The following is a 24058-nucleotide window of genomic DNA, read 5'->3' as shown; positions in this document are numbered from 1 at the left end:
TTTGAACACATCCTGTAGCTTTAGTTATGTGCAGCCTAAAAATACTCTTAGCCAATATTTCACATGCCGTTTTAAAGCCTGTTGAGCTGTTTTCCTTTTGTAATAATCTCTCTTCCAACATCCATCATGTCAGTGGTTCTCATCAAACTCCAGACAAACAATTCACTTCAGAAGTCAAAGCACTTGTGACTTGCATCACGTATTCCAGATGACCTTTCTATTGGCCACGTAACCAAAACAATCATAAACATTCAGAGAGTTTGAAGGGAGGTACACACAGCCCAAAAACCCATGCTCCAAAGCAGTAATTGACAGTGCATGATATCTCACACAGTGCTGGCTCTGAAGGGACATGACTCTACAAAACGAATGATTAAACTCAGACCTCATACAAAATAAAACAACAAACATTCAAGACACAGTCATATATTTTTTTCAGAGTGTCAATTTGATTTTTACTTTCATCTATCAGATTAGATTTTCACTGAGAGTTTTATTTGACCTTGGCACCTGGCGGCCGACTTATCTCGCTTGTCTTGTTTCCTTTTTGGCCTCCTGACTCATTGGCAGCCGTCAGACCAACTTTAATTATAGCCACCACAGCATTCCTTTCCAGACAGACAGAATAGGCGAGCGATAGATAGAGAGGGTGAGTGTGAGTGGTGTAGAAGAATATACAAAAATAGAGAAAGATTCAACATAGTTAAAGATAGACAGCAGAGCCTGTTGTGGTGAGTTCATTTCATCGGGACAGAGAGGAAAGCCATCCTTATTACGCCACTGTGGCTTGCTTATAAATCTGCTGCCATGACTTGACATTTATCTCTCTCCTATTCCTGATGCTAAGGCAGAACAACAAGCATGGGCCAGAAGCTGGGGAAGCTGTTGGAAAAAGATGAAGCGTCACCTGACTGTTCTGATCAAACGGCAGAGACACAACCGTCGGAGACAACAGGACAAGATAAGAGCAGGGATCAGGATGATGACAATTTTGTGATCCCTGTCAGTATTGGTGAGATATGTAAGATTAGTGTCAGCGGCCTGGCCACTGGGCATGCAGTGGAACACATAGTCACTTCTGCACGTACAGACCCCCAAACTGGGCAGCCAATCAAGCCTGTAGGTCAGTGGGAGCACTCGCTCAACCCTAGGGGAGAGAGGGTGGGTGGAGACATCCAGGGCCAGAGAGTCACCCCAATGATAGAGGACTCAAAAACTGCTCTGAGCTCTAAGGTGACAAGACAAACTTTAAACAAAAGGCAAGATTCGGAGAGTAAGGCTGTGGCCTTCACTGGGACTGCAGCTATGGAGGAGCAGGGAAGTCGGAAGAAATCTGATGTTGGCTGTAGCAAGTTAGGTCGTGAAACTCAAACCAAGGCTGCAACCAGTCAACTCAATCTCACCAACGAGGAGGACTTTGTGGTGCTTGAGAAAGATGAAACCTGGATGTCATCTGATGGTGAAAATAATATTACTTTTGGCAACAGGATAAAAACAGAGGATTCTGGATCATCTATTAAAAGAACAGCTGAACATGATGCTTCTGCTGTCTACGGTGGTGTTAACCTTCCACAACGTTCAAGGAATACCCACCAAGAAAAGGGTAATGATAAAAAAAGCAGAGAAAAATCTGAACCACTTTTAGTAATAACTGAGAATGTGGAAGCACATGCTGAGAGTGCACCCACTTGCTGTTTTGAGAGGGAAATGGGTCAACATTTGGCAGAAGTGACAGGCAGCAGGTGTCAGCTAAAAGGAGTCAGTCATGTTGGAGCTGCCAGCACAGAGACAACTGGAAGAGCAGAAGCAGAGAGGGAGAAAAACATGAATGGTCACAGCAAGAGGCAAATTCATACTCACAACAATAAGGAGCACCTGTCAGCACAAAATAACAGCGGGTTGGTGGAAAGACTAAAAGAGAGCATTGGTGATTTAGAAAACCTGCACGATGAAGGAGTCCAGTTGATTTCACAGGAGAAGGGACATGGGCAGAGAACTGTCAAGACAAACTTGGAACCGTGCTTGGAGAACATAAATCTTTCTTTAAAAGAATCACAAAATCACGATAAGGAAAGCTACAAATCAGCACATATGGCACAAACAACAGAACAATGTGACCAGCACCATCAGAGCCGGTTTGCTGGTGCTGTCTCTAAGAGGGCTAAAGCAGGGGTCACAGGTCATCTTAGTTCATATGACATGAAAGATGACAGCCAGGCATTCTGCGAAGCAGCTGACTCTCACCCCTTAAAAGCCAAGTCCTCTAGACATGAAATGCCACAACTGCAAGACAATTCATTAGAACAGTGTGATTTGATCCCGCGTGCTCCTCTGCCAGGGAATAACTGTGATGAGGAAATGGCACAGATCACAAGCTTAAATAGGGAGAGTGACCTTGTCTGCACCTCTGCTGTCACCGCCCCTCCACCTTTAACTCATCTGCTGCCTGAGAAAGATACAGTGATGGCAACACAGCTCGATACAAGTATGGTCAATGCACAGATGGTGCCAGATGTCACACCTGCCCCATGTGACTCTAAAGAGGAGTCTATGCCAAAAGAAAAGCCAAAAGTTAAAGGTCCACCTCCACCTGTCCCCAAAAAACCCAAAAATCCATTTATAAAACTTAAAACTGCACAATTAATGTCTACTGATGGGCAAAGAAGAGGCAAAGATCATCTGCGTTCTGAAGAGAGGGTGAAGAGGAGACACACTTTTCATTTTAACAAAAATCCTCTATGCAACATTCAAACTAATCAGGACATGTGTTTGCTGTGGGATGAAAGAGGCACTTACACCGTGCCGACCAACATGCGTCGTCTGTCAGCTGACCTCAGCCCATGGGAACAGCTTTCGTTCAGACACATGGATGATAAGTACGGAGATATGATTGACTATGACTACTGTATGCGTATGGCAAAACTGTCTCCAGATGAAGAGCCGCAAAACATGGATATGTCGCAGAGAAGGGAAGTCCAGGAGGAACAACCCAGATATAAAAGCTCACCACCTCCTGTTGTGAGAAAGCCCTCAAATCCTTTTACTTCCACAGACGCTCTTCACATACCCGAGGTCACATCAGATAAAGGAATCCAAAGTTCTAGTTGTTCAGGGAAAAGACGAATCTACTCTGAGCTCCCTTCTGAAAGAGTCAGCACACAGGTCAATAACAGCCACCGTGGTAATTATAGTCACCGCAAAGATGTGACTGATCATAGTAGTGACACGTACGCAGGAAGAGACGGTGAGGTGAGTTCTTACAAGCCTGTGGCAGAAATGATCAAGGAAGCAAATCAGATGCAGAGACATCAGAGCCGGGTCAAACCTGAAGGGGCCAAAGCTCAGGTCAGAGCAACAGAGCATAGTCCAAGTGTGAAAGTATCCCAAATAAAAAATGCCTTTGATGTCCCAAAGAAATCTAAAGAGAGACCAGCAGAAGTTCAACCACCCCAAAAGAAAGGTAAGTATTTTACACTGTCAGTCCCTGAAGACATTCATTCATGTCCATCCATCCATTATCTATACCCACTAATTCCTTAACCAGGGTCCCAGGGATCTGCTGGAGCCTATGCCAGCTCTCTTTGGGTGAAAGGCAGGGGTACACCCTGGACACCTATCCAGTCACCAGTCCATCACAGGGCCACATATAGACAAACAACCTCACACACACACAGGCAATTTAGAGTCACCAATCAACCTGGCATGCATGTTTTTGGACTGTGGGAGGAAACCAGAGTACCTGGAGAAAACCCACACAAGCACAGGGAGAACATGCAAACTCCACACACCCTGCCAGGTTACGACCTTCTTGCTGTGAGGCAATCGTGCTAACCACTAACCCACCGTGCTGCCCTACAGTCGAGCTTTCAAGCCTAATTCTATTAAGAAAATCAAGTCTTGTATTTGCTGTCTGGTGGTTAGAGTAGACTTAGCGTTAGAGTAATTCAATATAAAACAAAAAAGGATTTTTCCAAATAACCTTTTACATGTCTGAAAACTGTAAAAAAAAAAACATGATAAAAAAAAAAATCTGTCTTTCATAAAGTCTATCAGTCCACCTAGTTTATCCTCTCATTGGGGACCCTCGTCGTTTTTAATATTACACAAACTGCACTGGTGGATCTGCAGTTTGTGTGTTTTCCTCAGGGTGTGTTCACCTCAGGTTTCTCCCACAGCCCATACACACTTCAGAGTGAACTGGAGGCTCTGGTTCACCTCGCAGGTGTTAATGTGAGTATTAATGTGTTTAACTGTCTCAGTAATCCATGTAGCATTCTTGGAAACAATCCATGGTGTTTCCTGAGTATGTTAATTCATACTGTAAACGGTGCCAGAGTCTTTGCCCTTATAAAAACAAACAAGCAGAAATTGGAAAATAAATCTTTTTATTTATCATCTTGTATATACAATTTCAACTATTATATTAATGTTCACTGAAATGACCAAACCAAAAACGTAGATAACATTATTGGTGTTAAAAACCAGAGTCCATACAGTTTTCCACAGTCAAGCTGCCCATTTAAAATGAGTGAAACTGGAGAATAAGATCTGGGTGATACATCACTAACTTTCAGTCAACCAAAGAGTGCAAGTATGTTTTGTGACAATATAATTACTGTCATAGAGAATGGTTATTAGCTGATTGCCTTAAATACACACTTGTGATTTATGGGTGGATCTTGGATTATTGAGGGGTGTGGGGGGAGGGGGTCTTTATTGTGTTTGGACAAGACAGACTGGGGTGGGAAGGAACAAAGGGGGAGGGAAGAGACCCCGATACGAAACATGTTTTAACTATGAAGTCCACATTTCTTTATATCGGAACAAAATGATTTGATTGAAGAAAGTGTAAATCACGAGAAAGGGGGGGGAAATGCAGCTTTCCTGCAGCTCCATTCACAGCCTTGGAAATAGAAATCTGACTTTTCGTCTGCGCATGTGCCGTAGCCGACCGTGGACGTATCCTACTGAATTTAATAACGATGAGAATAGGCGATTGCTAGTGTTCCGCAGGTGAGGAGCAGACAGGAGATGCTCTATTTGTTCACTGCCATCCTCTAAACACTGCTAGATTTAAATCACTACCTCCGGGACATATATCTGCAGACAGGAGGAGGAATAAGAGCAGAGCGGCTGGGCTTTTTAGTGAAGACAAGGCATCCTGGAGTAACGTCCTGCAGGATAAGGGCGCGCCTGAACTACCAGATTCATGTGTTGTGATTGATTACCCCCGTGGTTACGAAAATCTTGCATAGATTTAGGAGGTAAGAAAGTCTGAGGAGTGTCTTTGCATTGTGCATTTTGCATGTGATCTGTCGGTCGAGGTTGTGCATCATCCATTTAGCTCGCTGGATGGATTTGAGAATGAGAGCAGCCAAAAACCTTGGGTGGAAATATCTGCACTTGCGTCAGCTGGCAGCGGTCCACCGCAGCTAACAGTTAGCAGCTAGGCTAGCTCGCTGTGCTAGCTTAACGGAGCGAAACACACCGGGAGGACAAAATAAAACATTTACTCTGGGTGAACGACTGTGTGTGGACACAAAACGCCCTGTTGCTACTTATATTGTATTTTAAAGAAGACGCTTGGACACTCCGCCCCGGTTGTCTCCTCCTTGTTCGCGGTGTAACGGGTCTGTGTCAGCGGCTGATGAGACGGGACCAGCCCCAGCACAGCTGCGTGCTGCCCGGGCAGTGCGGCGGAACACGGTCCTCAATCAGTTGTCGCTTATTTTAACATTATAGTTAATTCTAATTACCATATCCTGTTTTTAAGAGTCTAAACGATCCAATATAAGCCCGAGCTTCGTGGTGTTTTGCGGTGATAGTCACATTGGGGCGTACTCGCCAAAATATAAATCACACCCCCCACCTCGTTTGAATAACGGAAACGTAATGTTAGCAAGCGGAGCTAACTTTATGTTAGCATTCGGAGCTAACGTTAAATTATGTAAAGCTTCCCCATAACGTTAACGACTTGGTTTGAAATGATTGAGGAGGTGGTTTAAAAACATCGGTGCTGGTACTTTGGGTGGTAGCAGCTTGTTTTGCTGAGGAGCAGGAGGGGACACGCCAAGCTTTGTGGTGCCATAGCTAACGTTAGCCAGCAACCATTGTTCAACGGCAGCGTTAGCACCGTGCAGCTGATTGCAGCTGTACTGAATAAGAGCAGCCGGTGTACTCAGCACATTCAAAGGTCTAACATGCTGGCTGGGTTTAGGTGGACTGGATCTTTGGTGGCGCTGTGCGCACCGTTTCAGTCGCATTGTCCAAACATGAAATAACAGACGGAGGACCAGACTCCTGCAGTAGTTAATTGGTTTGTTAATAGCGGAGACACCATCAAATTCATTTTCACGTTAGTTACTTTGTTGGACTCTGAAGTGTCACGGTTAGGGGCTGCCATCCGTCAGGGCACCATCATGATGTTCAGTCATGTCCTGCTCTGTGCTGGGTGGTGGTTTGGTGGTGGGGCACAGAGCAGCGTGTTGTAACGTACAGCATAAACTAAAGCCTGCAGCGCTTGCAGCAGCTCGTCATGTCAGACATGCATACATGGAGCAGTAATAATGGCTGAGGGAACACTCTGTTCTGATCAGCTGTAAACTGTGGTCCTGTGTGGTTCAGGCACCGTGCACAGCGCTGCAGGATCGATGTTTGCAGCTCTGTGGCATATTGCTCTATAACATTATTTGTATTTGACTGTGTCCAGTTCTCCACATTGAAATGTTAACATCTCATATTTATTTCTCAAATAATAATAACAGTTACAGATAAGTGTTTAAAGGTAGAACAGTATCGATTTTGTTGTATCTGCATTGACTATAAGGTCAGGATCCATCCACACATTGGTATAACTTAATCTGCCTGGTTAGAAGTTTGTCATATCTGTGTTTGAGATTACCATAAAGGGATTATACATCCACTCCATGTAACAATCAGAAGAAATGGAAAATCCATGTTTCTATATTAGAGCCAAAAGGCCTTGATTCAGCTTTTCCATTTTCAAATTCAGTGACTGAACATAAGGAAGCAGGTGGTTTGGTGTGATGACAGGACCTGTAGGTAATTGGAGAAAAAAAAACACCCTGCCGTCTGTATAACAGCCCAGTATGTCACGTCAGACTGGCAGCTTAATTACCACCCTGATATGCTATATTTTCCAGATAATTACACAGCTAAGCACGTCACTAAAATGATGTCTAATCTCCCCCTTTTATCACAGACAGCATTTTCTGGAGTTACGATAGATAATGCCAAGATAAATCCAGTTTTTTGAGAATTCCTACTGTGATTGTTTAGCATGCTGTCCAAACTTGACGTACAACTTCTTCTAAAGCAGAAATGAGAGTTAAAGAAGGAACAGGAAGAGATGTACTGAGCCACAGTGTGATCATTAAATGTAGATCAACAATTGAGAGCAATCCCAGGGTCTCGGAGCAGTGACAGACCATATGTGATGTGCTCACAGTTTAAAAGTTAAACATCACCTGCGCTCTAATCAAGAGAACCTAAAATGTAGTGTGTTGTTCAAACTAGGGACTATACTACTTTAGAAAAACATCAGCTCCAAAAGCATAATCCATTGAGGTAACCTAAATATTAATGAAAGTGCCTGTACTGTAACTTTAAATATGTGCAATCATCCAGTTACTGTAAATTCCACACTCCAGCAGACATTCATACATTGTGAAATACTGAAAAAAAGTACATGTATTTAGTTTTTTAAATGCATATGGAAGAAGGCCAAAATTCAAATCCAGGTCTATCAACAATCTTTGTAGAACTGTACCCTTTTTCTCTTGGTCTGAAAGACATCTGGAGAAAAAATGTGTCTCATGTTTGCCATTAGGTCGAGATGGTTTAGTTTCTTTGCATGCACAAGAACAAACTCAGTCACAGCTAATAAACATAATCTCAGATCAGACAGACTGCAGTGGCAGTAAGCCAAATTTACCCGTCAAGGTTTCATTGGCATGCTCAGTGATGACAGACGGCTGCTCATTTTAAGATTTTATATCACCACTTTCATAATGGCCACATTTGACAGTGCCTATACATTTTATACAGAATTTTCCTTTATGAAAACATTTGTGGGCAAAGCATTCAGGAGCTCTGATTTACTGAACTCTTGATTTCTCTCTGCAGATATGTTGCGGCGAGTCGTGCGACAGAGCAAGTTCCGTCATGTGTTTGGTCAGGCGGTGAGGAACGACCAGTGTTACGATGACATCCGTGTCTCCAGGGTTACATGGGACAGCTCCTTCTGTGCTGTCAACCCCAAGTTTGTTGCCATCATCATAGAGGCAAGCGGAGGAGGAGCCTTTCTTGTACTTCCTCTGCAAAAGGTGAGGACTGATGAAACTGCAAAGCAGTGTAAAGCATATCCAGATGTTTCTGAATTGTGTCACTGCCATTTTATGTTATTCAGAACATATTGTGGATCAGTTCTATAAGCCTGCTCTTCACTATACAGCTGCTCTGACCCTGTCCTGTTCCCTCTGGCTCATATCTATAGTAAACCCACAGATAATCAATGCCTAAACTATCTGCCTCATAGTAAAGGCATGTAATGTAATGTGTCTGTCACAACTGCCTCACTGAGCATGTGACATTCAGATGGGATGGCTGCTCTGTCACTACTTTAGGCCTCTATGTTCACCTATAACATCCTGCCTGGAGAAGTGGATATAACTTTAAGATATTCAGGTAGAAATCAAAGATGCCCATGTACAATAAGAATGGATAAGAACATTACTGTAAAATTATGTTGACTGCATCCTCACATGAAAATTATGGTTATAAATGGTGGTTATAGAAGGGTGAAGAAATGCCTCGTATACATATGGAATCAAATATAACTTCTGTCAAACACAGATGGTTATGTAGCCCTGGTGTCATTTCCATATTAGCTTAAAGACTGTTATTGCTCTACTTGTGGTCACACCGTTTAACCCCCCTGTTTTCCTCTGTCTCGTAGACTGGCCGCATAGACAAGGTCTACCCTACAGTATGTGGTCACACAGGCCCAGTGTTAGACATCGAATGGTGTCCCCACAATGACCACGTCATTGCGAGCGGCTCGGAGGACTGCACAGTCATGGTAAGGATACGGTTCATCTCTAAAGGTTCATATGAAAGTTGAGTTTTTCTTGTTTTTATTTTTTTGCTTTGTTTTTTTTTAATCAGAGTTAATTTTGTTTGTGTAATTTATAAGAGTATTAGTTATAAATGTTTGGGTTACCAGTCAGTCTTAATTATTCATCATCTGTTTATACATTTTGGTTTTGACATGCTTTATTAACTGAAGTAAAGAAAATGTCTGATTCTAATTGTTCTTTTTTTTTTTTTCTTCACGTTCACAGTTTTTAATATGAAAAACTGATTTATTTATTTATTTTCTGTGGCTCTTGATTTTCTCTGTGTGGTATTTTTTCTCCAGGTTTGGCAGATCCCTGAGAATGGGCTGGAGACAGCCCTTTCAGAGCCTGTAGTTGTGTTAGAAGGTCACTCTAAGAGAGTCGGCATTGTGTCTTGGCATCCCACCGCTCGCAACGTCCTCCTCAGTGCAGGTAACCTTCAGCTGAAGCCTCCGGTACACGCTGTGCCCTCAAATTGAAATAATACTGTCTGCTAAAGTAACAGTTCTGCCATTTCTCCACCGTGCACAGCTGAATTTCAAATCTGACCAGTTGTCTTAGGGGTCGCGCTGCTTTGTGTGACATAAAATCCTGAAAATAGCCTTGGACACAGAGGTGTGTGCAGTCAGGCTTTGCTCTGTGTGTGTGTCCATTTTAGGGTGTGACAACCAGATCATCATCTGGAATGTGGGCACGGGAGAGACCATGATCAATCTGGAGGATATGCACCCCGATGTTATCTTTAGTGTCAGCTGGAGCCGCAATGGCAGCCTACTCTGCACCGCCTGCAAGGACAAGAAGGTCCGTGTCATCGACCCCCGTAAGAAAAAGATTATTGCGGTAAGTGAAAACGCTGAGGGGATTTGGGGATGGGATGCTTGACATGTGGAATAATGTTTCCTAGAATGACCCACCAGCTGTTGACTCAAAGCCCATGAACACGGCTGCCCAATCTGACAGGTATTTTTGTCTATTTTCAGGAGAAGGACAAAGCCCATGAGGGAGCTCGACCAATGAGAGCAATCTTTTTAGCAGATGGAAACATTTTCACCACTGGATTCAGCCGCATGAGTGAGCGCCAGCTAGCCCTGTGGAAAAGTGTATGTCACTGTGGTGAATTTCATTCCAACCTCACACTTTGCTACATCACAAACACTACTCTCTATACAAGTACCAGAAGACACTTCATCAGTTTCTTCTATGTGGCAAACATTGTTTCACTTTTTGCTTCTTTCTCTGAGCTGTCTGTGTCAGTTAAATCTCAACTCCAGGGTTGTGAGAGAAGAAAATGACCTGTGAGAACAGAAAAATTAGCAGAATGTGATTTATTCCCATTGATTGTGTTCTATAAATTAGAGGTTGACATGCATTGAACAAAGGTGTAGATCATTTGATTTACACTCAGCAACTACTGGATTTCATCTACATGATTACTAACCAATGACCATGGGTAATAAATTATACAACTCCAGGTCCCTCCAGACTGTACTGTTAATTCAAGTGCTGACTTCTGTGCTTCCAGGACAACATGGATGAACCAATATGTGTTCAGGAGATGGACACCAGTAATGGAGTTCTGCTGCCCTTCTATGACCCTGACACCAATATAGTCTACCTGTGTGGAAAGGTGAGAATAGACAGAAGACATTATTGTTTTCTTTTCATATTTTATCTTAAGATTAAAAAACTCTGTTTAACCAGTCACAGTGTGTTTTCAGGGTGACAGCAGCATTCGGTACTTTGAGATCACAGATGAGGCACCTTTTGTTCACTACCTCAACACCTTTTCCACCAAGGAGCCCCAGAGAGGCATGGGATACATGCCCAAAAGAGGCCTGGATGTCAACAAATGTGAAATTGCAAGGTACTGAGCATCATATCATCAAATTGATATGAATATTCAGCTAATTGTCTCAGCTGTAGACATTACTATAGTTTACTGTAAACATGTTCCTTTTACCATAATGGAAGAGAAAAATGTCTATATGTAAGTTGAAAAAATGTTTTGGTTTTTAAACTTCTAAAAATCTAGCTTTGACATAAATTTATGTATCAGATGTAATTTGGGTATTACATATATATTTATGTACTTCTATTAGTATACACATCAGATTTTTCTGGTTCTTATAATGTAAGTAATAGACTGAATTGTATTTATGATAATAAAATTGAAGTGTAACTACTTGTACTGTGGTCTCTGTAGGTTTTACAAATTACATGAGAGGAAATGTGAACCAATCATCATGACAGTCCCACGTAAGGTAAGTCCGTTTATGTCAGGCCATAAATATGCTCTATAATGTTATACAGTTAATAATCTTTTCCTCCGTCCATACCTTTATACGTTTTACACTGACCTCCTGTCCTCACAACATTTCCTTTCTGCTTTCTCCACCTCCCCAGTCTGATCTTTTCCAGGACGACCTGTACCCAGACACAGCCGGCCCTGATCCCGCCCTGGAGGCAGAGGAGTGGTTTGCCGGGAAGAACGGAGGCCCTATCCTGATCTCGCTCAAAGACGGCTACGTCTCCACGAAGAACCGCGATCTGAAAGTGGTCAAAACAAACGTCCTGGAGACCAAGCCAGCTCCAAAAGCAGAGAACATCTCGACTATCTCTCGACTGGAGAAGCATGTTTCTCCCCAGCAATCAGTAGTGAGTTATAGAATAGAAAGAACAATGAAAAACACCTGCAGAGTACACAAAAAAAATTCCCAGTGTTGTGCCCCAAAGTATATATTATCAGTAGATCCATAAAAATACATCATGATTAACTGTAACCTCTTAGTAAAACTGTAGCCTACTATAATATTTCAAAGTTGCACTTTTCAGACTTGCACACAGCGTTCTTTGCTGACAGCTGGACTCCTCTATTCACTGTAATTGCTATGGTTGGAACAAGCCACAAAAGTTATAGATCAGCACATATTTTGGTATGTGGGTCATGATTCAGTGGAACAACAATGGAAAATGTTAACAGCTACAGAGCTTCATTGCCTCTAAAATCTCTGCTTATTTTGTTAGGATTAGCCAACAAAATTGGTTTTGAAGTTGATATGTAAATCATTTCCGCCTACAAAATCTTCTGTAAACAGTTCAGTTAATCTTTAGCAGCATCTTAAATGTCAAATGAAAAGTGGAGAGTACTTTGTGGAGCTAACTTTCTTTTCATTTCTGACCAGAAAATGGAAGATAAACTGGATGAAGTACTCCGAGAGTTCAAGTCACTCAGGGACCGTGTCATCCTTCAAGACCGTCGAATTGCCAGACTGGAAGAGCAGGTTGCCAAGGTTGCCATGTAAGACACGGCCCCTCCCCAGGGCCGGCCATTGTTTTAGAGAGCATCGAATGGACGGGGTCAGTCACGGCCAAATTGTCATGATTCGGCTTCATTCAGCTTGGTGTCGTCCCTGCGACGAGACCAAGTCTACATTCCAAGGTGAACTTTTATTTTTCCTCATCAAGCTCAGTTTCACATTTCGCCCTGACACACAGAGAAAAGGAAGAACTTTTGCAGCTCATGTGCACATTTGAAGAAAAGACATTTTTGTTGAACAAAAAGTCTTAACCTTTTTGTTTTCAAATTGTGGTAAAACATTCTTATGTGACGTTTGTACTTACTACTCCAAAACTGTATGTAGCATCAGTATTTCCATTGCTCTTTTTTGTGTTGCCAAATATGAATTGTGTGCGGTTTCATGCACTGCTTTTACATTTTTCTCGCCTGTTGTACATTCCAGTAACAACCTGGTAGATTGAGTTAGTTGAACTGGAATTTTTTATTTTTTTTTTTAAACAAATAGCTGTTTGAACTTTTCCCCTCCCACCAGTTTGCTCATTGACAAACATCAGATTTATGAATGTGGAAAAATTCCTCTAAAAACATTTTTGTTCCTGTTCTTCTGGGCTGGAAATTTAACATTGGGTTTTAATGGGGAGGGGTGGGTTGCATCTCTGGTGTAAATGTTGTGCAAATGTAGTGGTGCCTCTTGTCACTGTTAAGGGTCAAACTAAAGTCGCCCTCTCCAGTGCATTTCTGGTGTTGGGAAGGGGACCACATGCCCAGCTTGTGTTTCATTGAACCCCTGACAAACAGTTCTGTGCACAAAATAAAGATTTTACACATGAAAACCTGTATTTTACCTCCCTTTCTTCTAATTATCTTCAAACACCTGTGCCCGTGTTGCAGTGAGAGCATCAGTTTTATGTCGAACATCTGATATGGATTTGAAGTCCCAGCTAGTGAAGAGCCATCAAAGTGAAAGGTTTTAAGCTTGTGTTACTTTTACGTATCTGGAAAGGAGGTGCCAAACCCATGTTCCTTGAGAGCCACCATCCTGCTTGTTTTTTAACTATCCCTACCCTACCCACTACTGAGTATCTGGATCAGGTGTGCTCAGTCAATCAGAAGCTGGAAGATACCAATTTACCCCTCATCTCAGATGGTATCTTCCAAGTTGAGATATTCAAACCACTGATAGAAACCAACAAATCCTCACTTTGGAAAAGCTGGAACTAGTAAATGTGGGGCATATTTGCATCCAAAATGAGCTAAATGACTGATATTTTTTTTAAGTTTTCTGTTGATCTACTGAATGATTCAGTTTTTTATTTATATATCCATATTTATGTATGCACAGTCCCAAATGCCACCAAAGCCTGCACAACCAAGCCAGTTAGCTGTTACTTTTCCAGCCTCATGGTGGTGCTACAGCAGAAGCTGAGATCATTCAAATGGTTTCTCTGCTCTTTGTTTCGTTTTTTTTTTTTTTTTTTTTTTTTTACAATAAAGGGATTTTTCAAGAAAAAAAAGCTTCACCATGAAGCTCAGCCAGGAAAAAAAAAAATCAATGAAAATTGTTGAATGAGTCAAAAAGAACATAATATTTTCCTTAAAAAACATCACTTGTAAATTGAAAAGATCACACTGGATCCCAAATATACATAAATATAATGGAAACATTTACAGCTGTGGCCCCAGTGTAACATACTCTAGTCTCTTTAAAAAAAAAGGTTTAATTAAAATGAGAAATAAATTGTATCATCAGGTTAAAACATAAACCAGTATATATAGACAGAAAAGAGCAGTAACACCTTTGCTAAAGTCACTCTTAGAGTGTTTTTGTGGTATGTTTTTTTTTTCAGAGCATGGCAACGTTCAAAACAGAGAAAACAGTTTATCTTAGTGTTTCCTTTTTTTTTATTTTTTAACACCTTCAACACATCATGCTTCAAACACTTATCAGGCCAGGAAGTGACAGCTATGATTTGTACATTAGAAGAACATTTCTGTTTCCTAACAGGATATAGAATGTATTTTTGACGGCTGCTTCTTTAAAGCTAGTGCATCAAATCAGGTGTCAAAGTGCCACACTTCAAATTCATTAATTTAACTGACTTTCTAATTGACCTCAATTCTAGGTTTATTCTGCATATGTCTCTGCAGAATTTAACATATTGTCCTTGTGTTGAAATATTCTATCACTGTGGTTAACAATCAGAGTCCTTAAGCTTCTCACATGCACGGCCTATAGCTTTAAATCTTAGACAGAAGTGTGATCAGAAGTTGACATGCGCCAAGTCATCTGAGCATTTTAAAGAACTGAGAACTTCCTGCTGTTTTATATAAAGCGGCAATCAGAACACCTAGAAACATGCTCCACACAGTAGCACCTGAGCCCTACTGAACATCTCCATCAGTAAGGTAAGAACTTTATCTGCAAAGGAACAGATACGAGGTCTTAACAGGATTATGGTAGCTGAGCTGCTTTGAACTTTATTTTGTCTTAAAGAAACAAAAGTCTTCTGATAAATTTAATTTCTTTTTTGATGTAAATGAAAACTGGGTTTCTAAGGGCGGGTGTTTGTTCTTAAATGTGAACATTTCCTGTTTCTTCTTTAAAGCAGCACTACTGTCAGCATGTCAGTGCTCCGAGGACGTTCTTCCACACAGGCTGAAATGAGCTGAACTCAATTTTTTTATCAGTTTTTCTCTTCACATTTATCCCTGTGCTTCTACAGCAGCAAGGTAAGACCGGTGTCTCTGCAGACACATTTAAAATCTTTGCTCTAATTGAATGTCTCTTGTTTGTGTAGCTCTTTTCTTTAGTAATGGTACTGGATAAAGTTACTTTTTGAAAAATAATGTTCTTGTAAATGGCCTGTCCAGGGTGTTGTCTTTTTGGCATTTTGACAACATTTTGAAAGATAAAGAACATTTTAGATTAGTAAAAAAATAATAAAAAAACAAACACTGAATGCAGTTTCTTAGGGTATAGGCTGCTTTTAAAGACGTTTACTCTACGAATGCAGCAGTGTGGGGAAAGACGCATGACTCATCACAAGACGTCACTAACAGACACATGACAATTCTTCCCTGTGCCTTCTTTTTACTGTTCTTATTATATTTACAGCTGTTTAATAGTTTATCTTATTAAATTCAGTGGAAGCTGTACACATGAATCTATTTTTTTCTATCATTTCAGATCTTTTATTCAATAATCATGCTCCTCAGCATGAAGATGTCCGTGGCTCTATTGTGGGGAATGTCTGTTTTGTTTTCTATGGAGGCCAGAGGTGCTTCTATCTCAGAAACCCACAACAGTCAGTCCGCTGATGAACCAAGCAAGGCAACCTTTCATCATAATGAGACAGAGATGCAGGCTGCAACCTGGAATCCACCTCAGAAAGCTGCAAAAGTTAGTGTTGGTGCATCCACAGTGCAGACCACCATGTTACCCACAGTGGAAACACAACAGACCCTGGTTGAGAGCAGCAGAAGTGACAGCTCATACAGGAGCACGGCCAGTTCCGTTGCGGTGAGCAGTTTAGCAGCAATTACCAGGAGCTCGAACCTACAGATGCTTCCTATCTCCACTGCTTCGGCTGAAGCACAGCCTTCCCACAATACAGTGCTGTCAGAAACATCAAAAGCTGCAGAGGATCAGCAGTCACCCATCACCCCTGCTGGCGTAACAGCTCCTGCAACAAGTTTTGAAACAGCTTCTGCAGCATCTTCTGGAACAGCGTCTGTTTCTATGCCACAGCCCATATCCATCACTAAGCATACATCAGAGTTATCTTCCACCACATCTTCTGAAATTCTGACACAGGCTCCACATTATACCCAGAACCTCAGTAGTCCCTCAGTTAATGCTATGACCTCAGTCGCAACAAACCCTGCCTCACCTGTGGTTGATTCAACTTCTTTTCCAGTATCTGTCAAAGTGACCACCAACAGCACTGAGCATTCATCTACGTTTCAGTCCCATTCTAACACAAACGACCACATCTCCACATCACAGTTTCCTGACACAACAGGGTCCAGCTCCAGCACTGAATCTCCCTCAACTGATTCTTCTGTCTCCACCAGTGAGGCAGCAGTACTGATTCCTCGTGTTCCCAAGAGGATGTCAATTTCAACAACCGAGTCAACTAGAGCAACTACTGCAGCACCCTGTGAAGTGATAAAGAGCCCAGCCAGCACTGAGGCCCAACCCTGCTCCACCCGGGGTGTGGTGAAGCCCTGCCTCATTGCCCTCGCCTCCCTGGCTGTTGTAGCCACCATCTTTATGGTTTCTACCATTGTCCTCTGCGCCAAGCTGTCAGCAAGGAAGGTCAACAGGGGAAAGAAAGCTCAAAAAGAGACTGAGATGATGTGCATCTCAGCCCTGCTACCTGAGAGGACTCACACCTACACAAGGCAACGCAATCCAATCAGTAACGGAGTCTTGGTGTTCCCCATTGGTGCAGACAGCGATGACGAGGGAGGAGATAACATCACGCTCAGCAGCTTCCTTCCAGAAGGCGAGCGTGTTGTTTAGATGGGTTTATTATTAATATCGTCATGATGTTATTAGACATCAGACTGGACTGATCTGCCTGATGTCAGTGGTGTGGAAACGGTTGCTGTTTGAATAAACTAAAGCTTCCTCTTTGACGTTGGTGGTTTAGTTTCAGTGCACATTCAATTCCTGTGCAGGAAGAGACACAAACCACAGACATGCAGACAAAAAGTTTCATGTTCATGTACCATAATAAAGATACTTTGAATAATTTTACACTTACTCTCCACTGAGGACTTCAATCAGGTCGAGGAACACGATCAAAGATTTTTTTTTTTTTAACATCCTGAGTTGAGCTCTGATGGTCTTTCACTTAGCAACGGGAGACAGGAAGGTTTGTTTTGTCAAGGGATTACTGTTCAGGCACTGCTCAGCTTTCAGGCGCTATTCTGGTAGATATTCATATGAATGGAGTATTTTTGCTTGATGATAAACGTTAACTCTGCTTTTGTGGATGTTTGTGTAGAGATGAAGTTTCTGTATTGGGATAATTTATTGAATAAATGTTTTATTTAACACTGGTGACACCTTTTATTTACAGGTCTATTTATTGGCTCCTAGAACAAGTCATGCCACAAAGGTAATATTCAGAGACTTTGAGTTAAGTTAGTTAGTTGTGCTGGATTATCCTTGAATGGGTCTTCTCAGGAAGTTACTAGAAAATAATTATTAGACTTAACATGCATGAAAAAGTTTACCAAAAGTTTGTTTTTTTTTCTTTTGGTCCATGTCCTTCTCTCTCTAAATGGTGAACAGTCACAATAAAACTGAGTGCTCTGTGTGCTCAGTCACTTCCTGTATTTTTGACAGGCTTTATAAAAGGCTTTTACTCTACCCAAGAATTGATTTCAAATTCACTTCAAAAGAAAACAGAAGCCTGCATGCTTATTTAGGCCATGGAGCCATTTTTTTTTTCTTCTTCCTTTTTTCTTTTCAGGTTTAGCAGCTGAAATAGACACCGGTGACTATCAACAGAGCTGAGACAAATGTAAACCTGGACGATGCCGGACGTCACCTCATGCTGCTGATGACCATATAAAGCTAGACTTGTCTTGCCTGATCACAAACACAATAGACCTGCCAAAAATGCATTCACACAGACACAGTCACTGGTGCACTCAGTCATATGCAGTCACACTCACTCCCTAAAGTGGTCACACACACTGTGTGAGTTTAGTTGCTTGACTGTAGAAAGAAAAAAAACACACACGCACACATTGTTTCTACGAGTCTCCAGCGTGTGACTTGTCCCTGCCCCCTTCTCCTGCCTGTTACTGCTGTTGTGTCCATACAGGAAACGTTAACCTCTTCCTGCATTAGCTGGTCACTTGCCCACACTGCTCTCTGACTCTTTTTTTAACCTGTGTGCTGTTAGTCATCAGTGGCAAAAGCTGAGGGGTTAAAGGGAAGGTCAAGATGCCAAACAGAGATTCTCTATGTAAAGAAGCAGAACTTCAGAGGATAAGTAGCTGATGATTGTGTTTTAGGGTTAGTCTTTGTAGCCATGAAGTATTTATTTTTCTTGTTTTGGGCTTTTACATTCAGTTTAGGCATGTAGGAGAGTGCAGGAGAGGTCCCTGCCCCCACAGCACACTATCAACTCCTACCTAACAAGAACAATCTGTGTGCAGGCCAAAGAGCTCAGACACTCTTGGGAAAGCTGGAGGGGGAGGAGAACAGTGGAGAAGCAGAAAGAGGGATTAGTCCTTTTGGTTAACAACATCTTTTTTTTTTCCACTATCCAGGCAAACCCCCAGCCTGTAATCTGAAACTGCAGAAGTGGCGTGGTTCACCAGGCATTCGCAGCTCTTTACTGTGCTCTCTCTCTCTCTGTCTGTCAGTTCACTTTTTCCAGACTGGTTTCACTCATCCACCATCAGAGACAACTCCAACAGAGACACATCTTCTGCTGCAGTGGGTGGTGAGTAAAATGTTTTGGTTTTTCTGTCAGAACGTTGCACACCCAAGAAGCATTGGAGAGTTTTCAATATCAGGTTAGAGGTGGGGGACGTGACGGCATCCTCGGGAGGAAAGAACATGTCAACAAAAGTGAGAGACAATATTTTGTGTTAGTTGTGGACAAAAAAAGTGAACAGAAATTTTATGAGTGAGGAGGTGTACCGTGTGTGTGCATATGTTTATGCATCTGATCGCACAGGCATGTGTGGCCTGTGTAGTTGATCTTGGGGTGAGTGGGTGACTAAAAAGAAGAAAAACTTACCACCCCCCCTCTTTTTTCCAGATGAGGCTCCAGCTTGCACACAGATGCAGCAGAATTTAGGATAAGTGTGGGCGCTGCTGGCAGTTGACACACAGACAGACAGTAGAAAGCTGACTGTGATCCAAACCAGACACTGAATCAGACTAAAACAGTGTTTGAAGGGTTGGTTCACCCAATCTACAAAACAAACAAAACAAAAAAAAGAAAGTTGCTGCTGCTGTGCAACATATATATTAGACTTGTTTCAACTGAACAGCACAAAAACACTGCATTTAACTTTAACTCACAAAAGACCAATGGCTGATTGTTTTGGTACAATCTGCTGTATTAATACTGTATGTCACTTTCTTTCATACCATTTACAAAACTATAATCTCTTGGAACTGCTCATTTCAGTTGAGTTCCCATTTAACATGCAAAATGATATGCTGTTTGTTTCTTACTGTGCCTGTATTGTTCCTATGTAAAATTGAGATATATAATGAGACTCCTAGGTTTTTCAGAAAAACAGATACATAGCTCTGTGACTTGAATGTTATGGCTGTATATGAGAGACACAAACTGTTATCACATACTGAATTTCAGGTACTGACATTTAGTGTCATTTACAGACCCTGAGGGGGAACGATGGCCCTTCATCAGATCAGTCTGTGCGTGGTGTTTTGCATCAGCAGCTGTTTGACCACACCTCTATCGCTGTACACTATTCTGGAGGGAAGTACAGATGAGGAAGAATTTGGTAACTTGTCTTCCCCTCTGCCAACACACAAGCTTTCCCCTGAGTACCAAACCACGCCTGTCATCCCCACACATAGGAAAACTGACTTTTTGGGTCAGGTTGTAAAGTTTCTGGAGGAGAACAAGCTCCTCATCTTTGTCTCAGCTACTTTTACCCTTCTTGTCTTCCTTATCATCTCTGGAGCAATTTTCATGAGTCGCAGACGAAAGGTCAACGCTTACTACCCTTCCTCTTTCCCCTCAAAAATGTACGTGGACCACAGGGACAAGACCGGAGGCACTAAACTCTTTAATGAAGTGCCAGAAAAACCTGCTCCTGAGCAGGAAAGTGAGCCAGTGGACTCTCACAAGCAGCTCCAGGTAGACATCATGAGGGCTGCCAAGAGCCTGCGCACTCCAAATAAATCTGTAGATACTGCAGATGGAAGTGATCCCAGCCACAAAGTAGCAGACCACAGTCCTGAGGACTGCTCAAAACCAGATGGCAGCATTGTGGACCAGCCGCTACCAAGTCTCCCTGAGGAAAAAGAGCAGCGTGAGCCTTCTGAGAGTGAACCAGTTGCGGTGGGAGGCAGCCCAGAGCAGAGTCCTGCAGAGCAGCTTCATCCGGAGGAAGACGAATCACAGGAGCCTTTGATTGACACTGGTCTCCGACCCTCCTCTCTGCATATTCACAATGACTCTGCAACACTTCAGCTGATTGCAGGAGAGAAAACTGCCTTCTAAATGCTCAGAATGAATAAACTGTACCTGAAACAAAGTATGGTTCAGGATATTTTTAATGCAGACTTTCAAAGAAGCATACCTATAAATTACACTTAAACCCAATGGACACTTTTATTGTGTCAAGCCACTTTGCTTAATTGCATATCAAAAGGTCAGTGCTTAGGGTGTAGACAGGATGGTTAAACAGCACTTAGCTTTAATCAATATCTCCATCCCACCATTCAAAATATTCACCCCTCAGGAGATAAATCTTAAAATATAACACAGTCTCAAAAATAAGGCTCAACTCTGTACCAACAACTCAAACAGGAGTTATATTGTGCGTTTATGTGACAGGCTAAAAGATACAGTAATGAGGTTAGAGGACCAGAGACTAAGCCTGGTGTAACACTGCTGCACTTGTCAACAAGGTATTAGGTGTGTCTCATCAATGCTGTGGGAGGGTGAGATGGTGACACCAGACTACTGCTACTTCTCTTTCTGGCAACAGTAAACAAGAGGTGGCGTCCAGCTCAGAGTTAGTGCTCTGTTTAATTGCTGGCCCTGACTGCCTCCTGCTGGTCGTCCTGTTGCTTGAGGCGATAGTCAGCCAGGGCAGCTTTGATAGCGTCCTCAGCAAGCACTGTTAAAAGAAGCAATTAGAGGTTGAAAATACAAACATGTCTGTAGCATTTTAGAAAAGAAGAAAATAATTAAAAGAATTTAGTGAAAGCTTACTGGAGCAGTGAAGTTTGACTGGTGGAAGACTGAGCTCTTTGGCAATGTCAGTGTTCTTTATCATCAAAGCTTCATCCACCTGAAAAGAAATGCACATATAGTACTGTGTCTGTACTAACCACAAAAAACCTCTTCAGCCATTAATAGGACACTGGAAGAGGGATGGAAAGTAATAGCACACTCCAAAACGGCTGACAAAGTTTTGTGTCAATATGGTGTTCACTCACTGATTTGCCCTTCACCCACTCGGTGGCCAGAGAGCTGGAGGCGATTGCAGAGCCACAGCCAAAGGTCTTAAACCTGGCATCCACAATCTTCCCTTGGTCATCCACCTCAATCTTTCAAAATTTAGGTTTCAGAGAAGTGCCAAGGAGGGGAAAGAAACTACAAGTGATCATTTTATTTCGAACCAGTGGATTTAAATAATTGCATTTTTACAGTTCAAGCAGAATTCATGTGTTTATACAAAAAAAATACCTGAGGAAATACTGTATAGCATAGCTAAACTAAACAATGTACAACTCTGCCAATTGTTTTGTAAAACAATAATGTAATGTATCACTGCTCTCTGTGTGCTTCTTCCAAGTATTTATTATAATTCAGCCGTGATGTCTCTGTGTGTGCACAAAAGGATGTAATCCATCCTTGCTTACTGGCAAACATACCTGGAGCTTCATTACATCGCCACAGGCTGGGGCGCCCACTAAGCCAGTACCAACATTCTTGGACTTTTTATCAAGTGAGCCCACGTTTCTTGGGTTCTCATAATGGTCCACCACCTTCAGACAACAGAGAAAGAAAACTGTGTCATGTGTCTGTGTGTGAAATGTGTCACAATGGGTGTTAAAAATACACCACAATGCCATAAATAAATGAGACAGAGCTGTTTGACCACAGCATCCTGGAATTCTTTCTATATTCTAATATAATAAATAATAATGTGGCTAGAAATTGCATGTATCACTGTTATACAACTAAAAGTCTCCTCCATTACGTAAGGGACCTTGAAATAAACAGATTAGACCAGATTTCATTGTCCGCTACCAACTCCTGCATCCTGCCTCTTCCTCATGGTTCTGCTGAGTCATTCTGGCCTCGACATCATGAACCGGCTGAGCTCATGTCACAATGCATGTCCTAAAAAGTACAACCTTTAATAAAACAAAATTTAGATGCCCTCTTTGCTTACGTATATAAATCAAATATACTTAAATCTAATATCTTTCATTATTACCATGATTACCACAACCTAGATCCTCCATGTTGTATCACACAATGAATCTCAAACCTAACCGATCATTTGTTGAGAGGATCAACAAACCCAGATTTCCAGCACACTGTGCTCCTTCACCAAACAGCATTACAGCTTTTAAAGCTTATTAATCAGACGCGATTCAAGCATTAACCCTGATGCAGTGGCCAGCTGGAGGCCAGATTACTGATGTTATTCTAGCCTCCAACTTCCAAACTAGTTATTACTCGAAACAATTAACAACAAATGATTTCAGTTAATGTGCTGGTGTTTCATAAGTGTGTCTGTCTGTCACTCCCCCTTGACATGATATGTAATCCACATGGAAGCAGGCTGATGTATTTTAGGACATTTATAAAGGCAGTCATTAACAAGATGTCTGCTGGGTTAAAGTTCAGACTTTTATATACAATGGAAGACATTATGTTGAGTCAAGTGGCCTAAATAGATTTATTATTAATTGGTATATTTTATTCTGTCCTTCTGAGCCGTATTTAACAGTAATTCCTGGTTATGTAAATAATACAACCTACATACAAATGCGTCTCATTTGTCTTAAACTGGATATATAGATTAAACCAATTAAAATGATTTAATTCATTTAACTCGAAGCAAGAGGTAATAACTTTTATTTACGCATTTCTTTTAAGATGCAACACAAAACCTAAAAAAACCTAACAGAACCTAATGCAGTGTTTTTTTTTATGGTTTTACAGGACCAGCAGATGCCCTAATAGGTTAGTTAACCTAAGGTTACCTGTACGTTATCTAACTACCTGAACCACGTAAACAATACTGAGATGTAACTACAGTCAAACAACAACCAGCACACGGAGCGCCAGACTGCTTTAGTCAAACTATACGGGCTAGATATTTTACCTTCTTGTGGTAACAGCACTGAGTAATGAACTCCGGAGCAGAGACCCTCCTGGAGAGAAAAGCCAGAGGACTGAGACACTTGTTTACCACCGTACCCGCCATGTTGACAGTCTGAATGGCGCAGTTTGCAAGGACAGCAGCAACTCGAGTTTAGCCCCTCCCTCGTGGTGACGCCACTGTGAAGGAGGGGCTAAACTATCCAAGTCTGCGCATGCTCAATTTATATATCGATGGAGTGTGGTAGGGAGACTGGTGAATTGAATTTATTGCATTTATTTATTATATAGTGATACTCTATAGGCCTGTGCCATAAGGCCTAATGGGGTACCCTGAACTCTAACCCCAACCTCAACCCTAACCCTGCATTTTAACGAGCTAGTTAATTGTTTTCAGAGCTGTAATTGTTGAATTATTGTTGACAGTTGATTTTTAGGTATTTCATTTAAAGATTGTTGTTTGTCCATTGACTTAGACATGGAAAACATACATGGAATTAACTTAACTTAATCATTTTAACAGTTTAAGCAGATAAGATGGGCCCAGT

The 24058-nt window shown here is 41.8% G+C and overlaps 4 protein-coding genes and 1 long non-coding RNA gene across 9 annotated transcripts; 3 read left to right on the top strand and 2 right to left on the bottom strand.

Annotated features, from left to right (window-relative positions):
* Window positions 1-620: 620 nt before the first annotated feature.
* On the top strand, window positions 621-13251 carry LOC113124345 (coronin-1C-A-like). Of its 4 annotated transcripts, XM_026297046.2 has the most exons (12): window positions 621-731; window positions 848-3460; window positions 8146-8345; window positions 8978-9100; window positions 9440-9569; window positions 9796-9977; window positions 10118-10237; window positions 10660-10764; window positions 10856-11001; window positions 11341-11398; window positions 11541-11792; window positions 12320-12439. In XM_026297046.2, exons 2-12 carry the CDS (start codon window positions 862-864, stop codon window positions 12437-12439), a joined length of 4035 nt encoding a protein of 1344 aa, XP_026152831.1. In that variant the 5' UTR covers window positions 621-731; window positions 848-861. The 4 variants fall into 4 exon arrangements, 3 of the variants coding, with proteins under 3 accessions (XP_026152831.1, XP_026152832.1, XP_026152833.1); XM_026297047.2 differs by having other exon boundaries at window positions 631-3460; window positions 12320-13251; XM_026297048.2 differs by lacking the exons at window positions 621-731; window positions 848-3460 and adding an exon at window positions 4839-5264.
* A 1140-nt stretch (window positions 13252-14391) lies between these two features.
* On the top strand, window positions 14392-17497 carry selplg (selectin P ligand). 2 transcript variants are annotated; one of them, XM_026297298.1, is made up of 3 exons: window positions 14392-14841; window positions 15045-15165; window positions 15623-17497. In XM_026297298.1, exon 3 carries the CDS (start codon window positions 15641-15643, stop codon window positions 16958-16960), a length of 1320 nt encoding a protein of 439 aa, XP_026153083.1. In that variant the 5' UTR covers window positions 14392-14841; window positions 15045-15165; window positions 15623-15640; the 3' UTR covers window positions 16961-17497. The 2 variants fall into 2 exon arrangements, with proteins under 2 accessions (XP_026153083.1, XP_026153082.1); XM_026297297.1 differs by having other exon boundaries at window positions 15042-15165.
* An 817-nt stretch (window positions 17498-18314) lies between these two features.
* On the top strand, window positions 18315-22269 carry tmem119b (transmembrane protein 119b). Its single transcript, XM_026297299.2, has 2 exons — window positions 18315-18902; window positions 19814-22269. The coding sequence occupies exon 2, from the start codon at window positions 19830-19832 to the stop codon at window positions 20664-20666; it is 837 nt and encodes a 278-aa protein (XP_026153084.1). The 5' UTR covers window positions 18315-18902; window positions 19814-19829; the 3' UTR covers window positions 20667-22269.
* On the bottom strand, window positions 18725-19519 carry LOC113124442 (uncharacterized). The gene is made up of 2 exons (XR_003295050.1): window positions 19203-19519; window positions 18725-19002 (listed from the first exon to the last, which is right to left on the bottom strand). It is a non-coding gene; the product is annotated as an uncharacterized LOC113124442 (long non-coding RNA).
* Window positions 20702-23665, bottom strand: LOC117152708 (iron-sulfur cluster assembly scaffold protein IscU-like). The gene is made up of 5 exons (XM_033325471.1): window positions 23515-23665; window positions 22049-22162; window positions 21611-21721; window positions 21384-21462; window positions 20702-21288 (listed from the first exon to the last, which is right to left on the bottom strand). The coding sequence occupies exons 1-5, from the start codon at window positions 23614-23616 to the stop codon at window positions 21197-21199; spliced, it is 498 nt and encodes a 165-aa protein (XP_033181362.1). The 5' UTR covers window positions 23617-23665; the 3' UTR covers window positions 20702-21196.
* Window positions 23666-24058: the final 393 nt, after the last annotated feature.

Source organism: Mastacembelus armatus, chromosome 12, assembly GCF_900324485.2.
Source record: "Mastacembelus armatus chromosome 12, fMasArm1.2, whole genome shotgun sequence".
In the NCBI taxonomy this organism is placed as follows: Eukaryota; Metazoa; Chordata; class Actinopteri; order Synbranchiformes; family Mastacembelidae; genus Mastacembelus; species Mastacembelus armatus.
The sequence above is the reverse complement of the archived record's forward strand: the minus strand, read 5'-3'. Positions and strand labels throughout refer to the sequence as shown.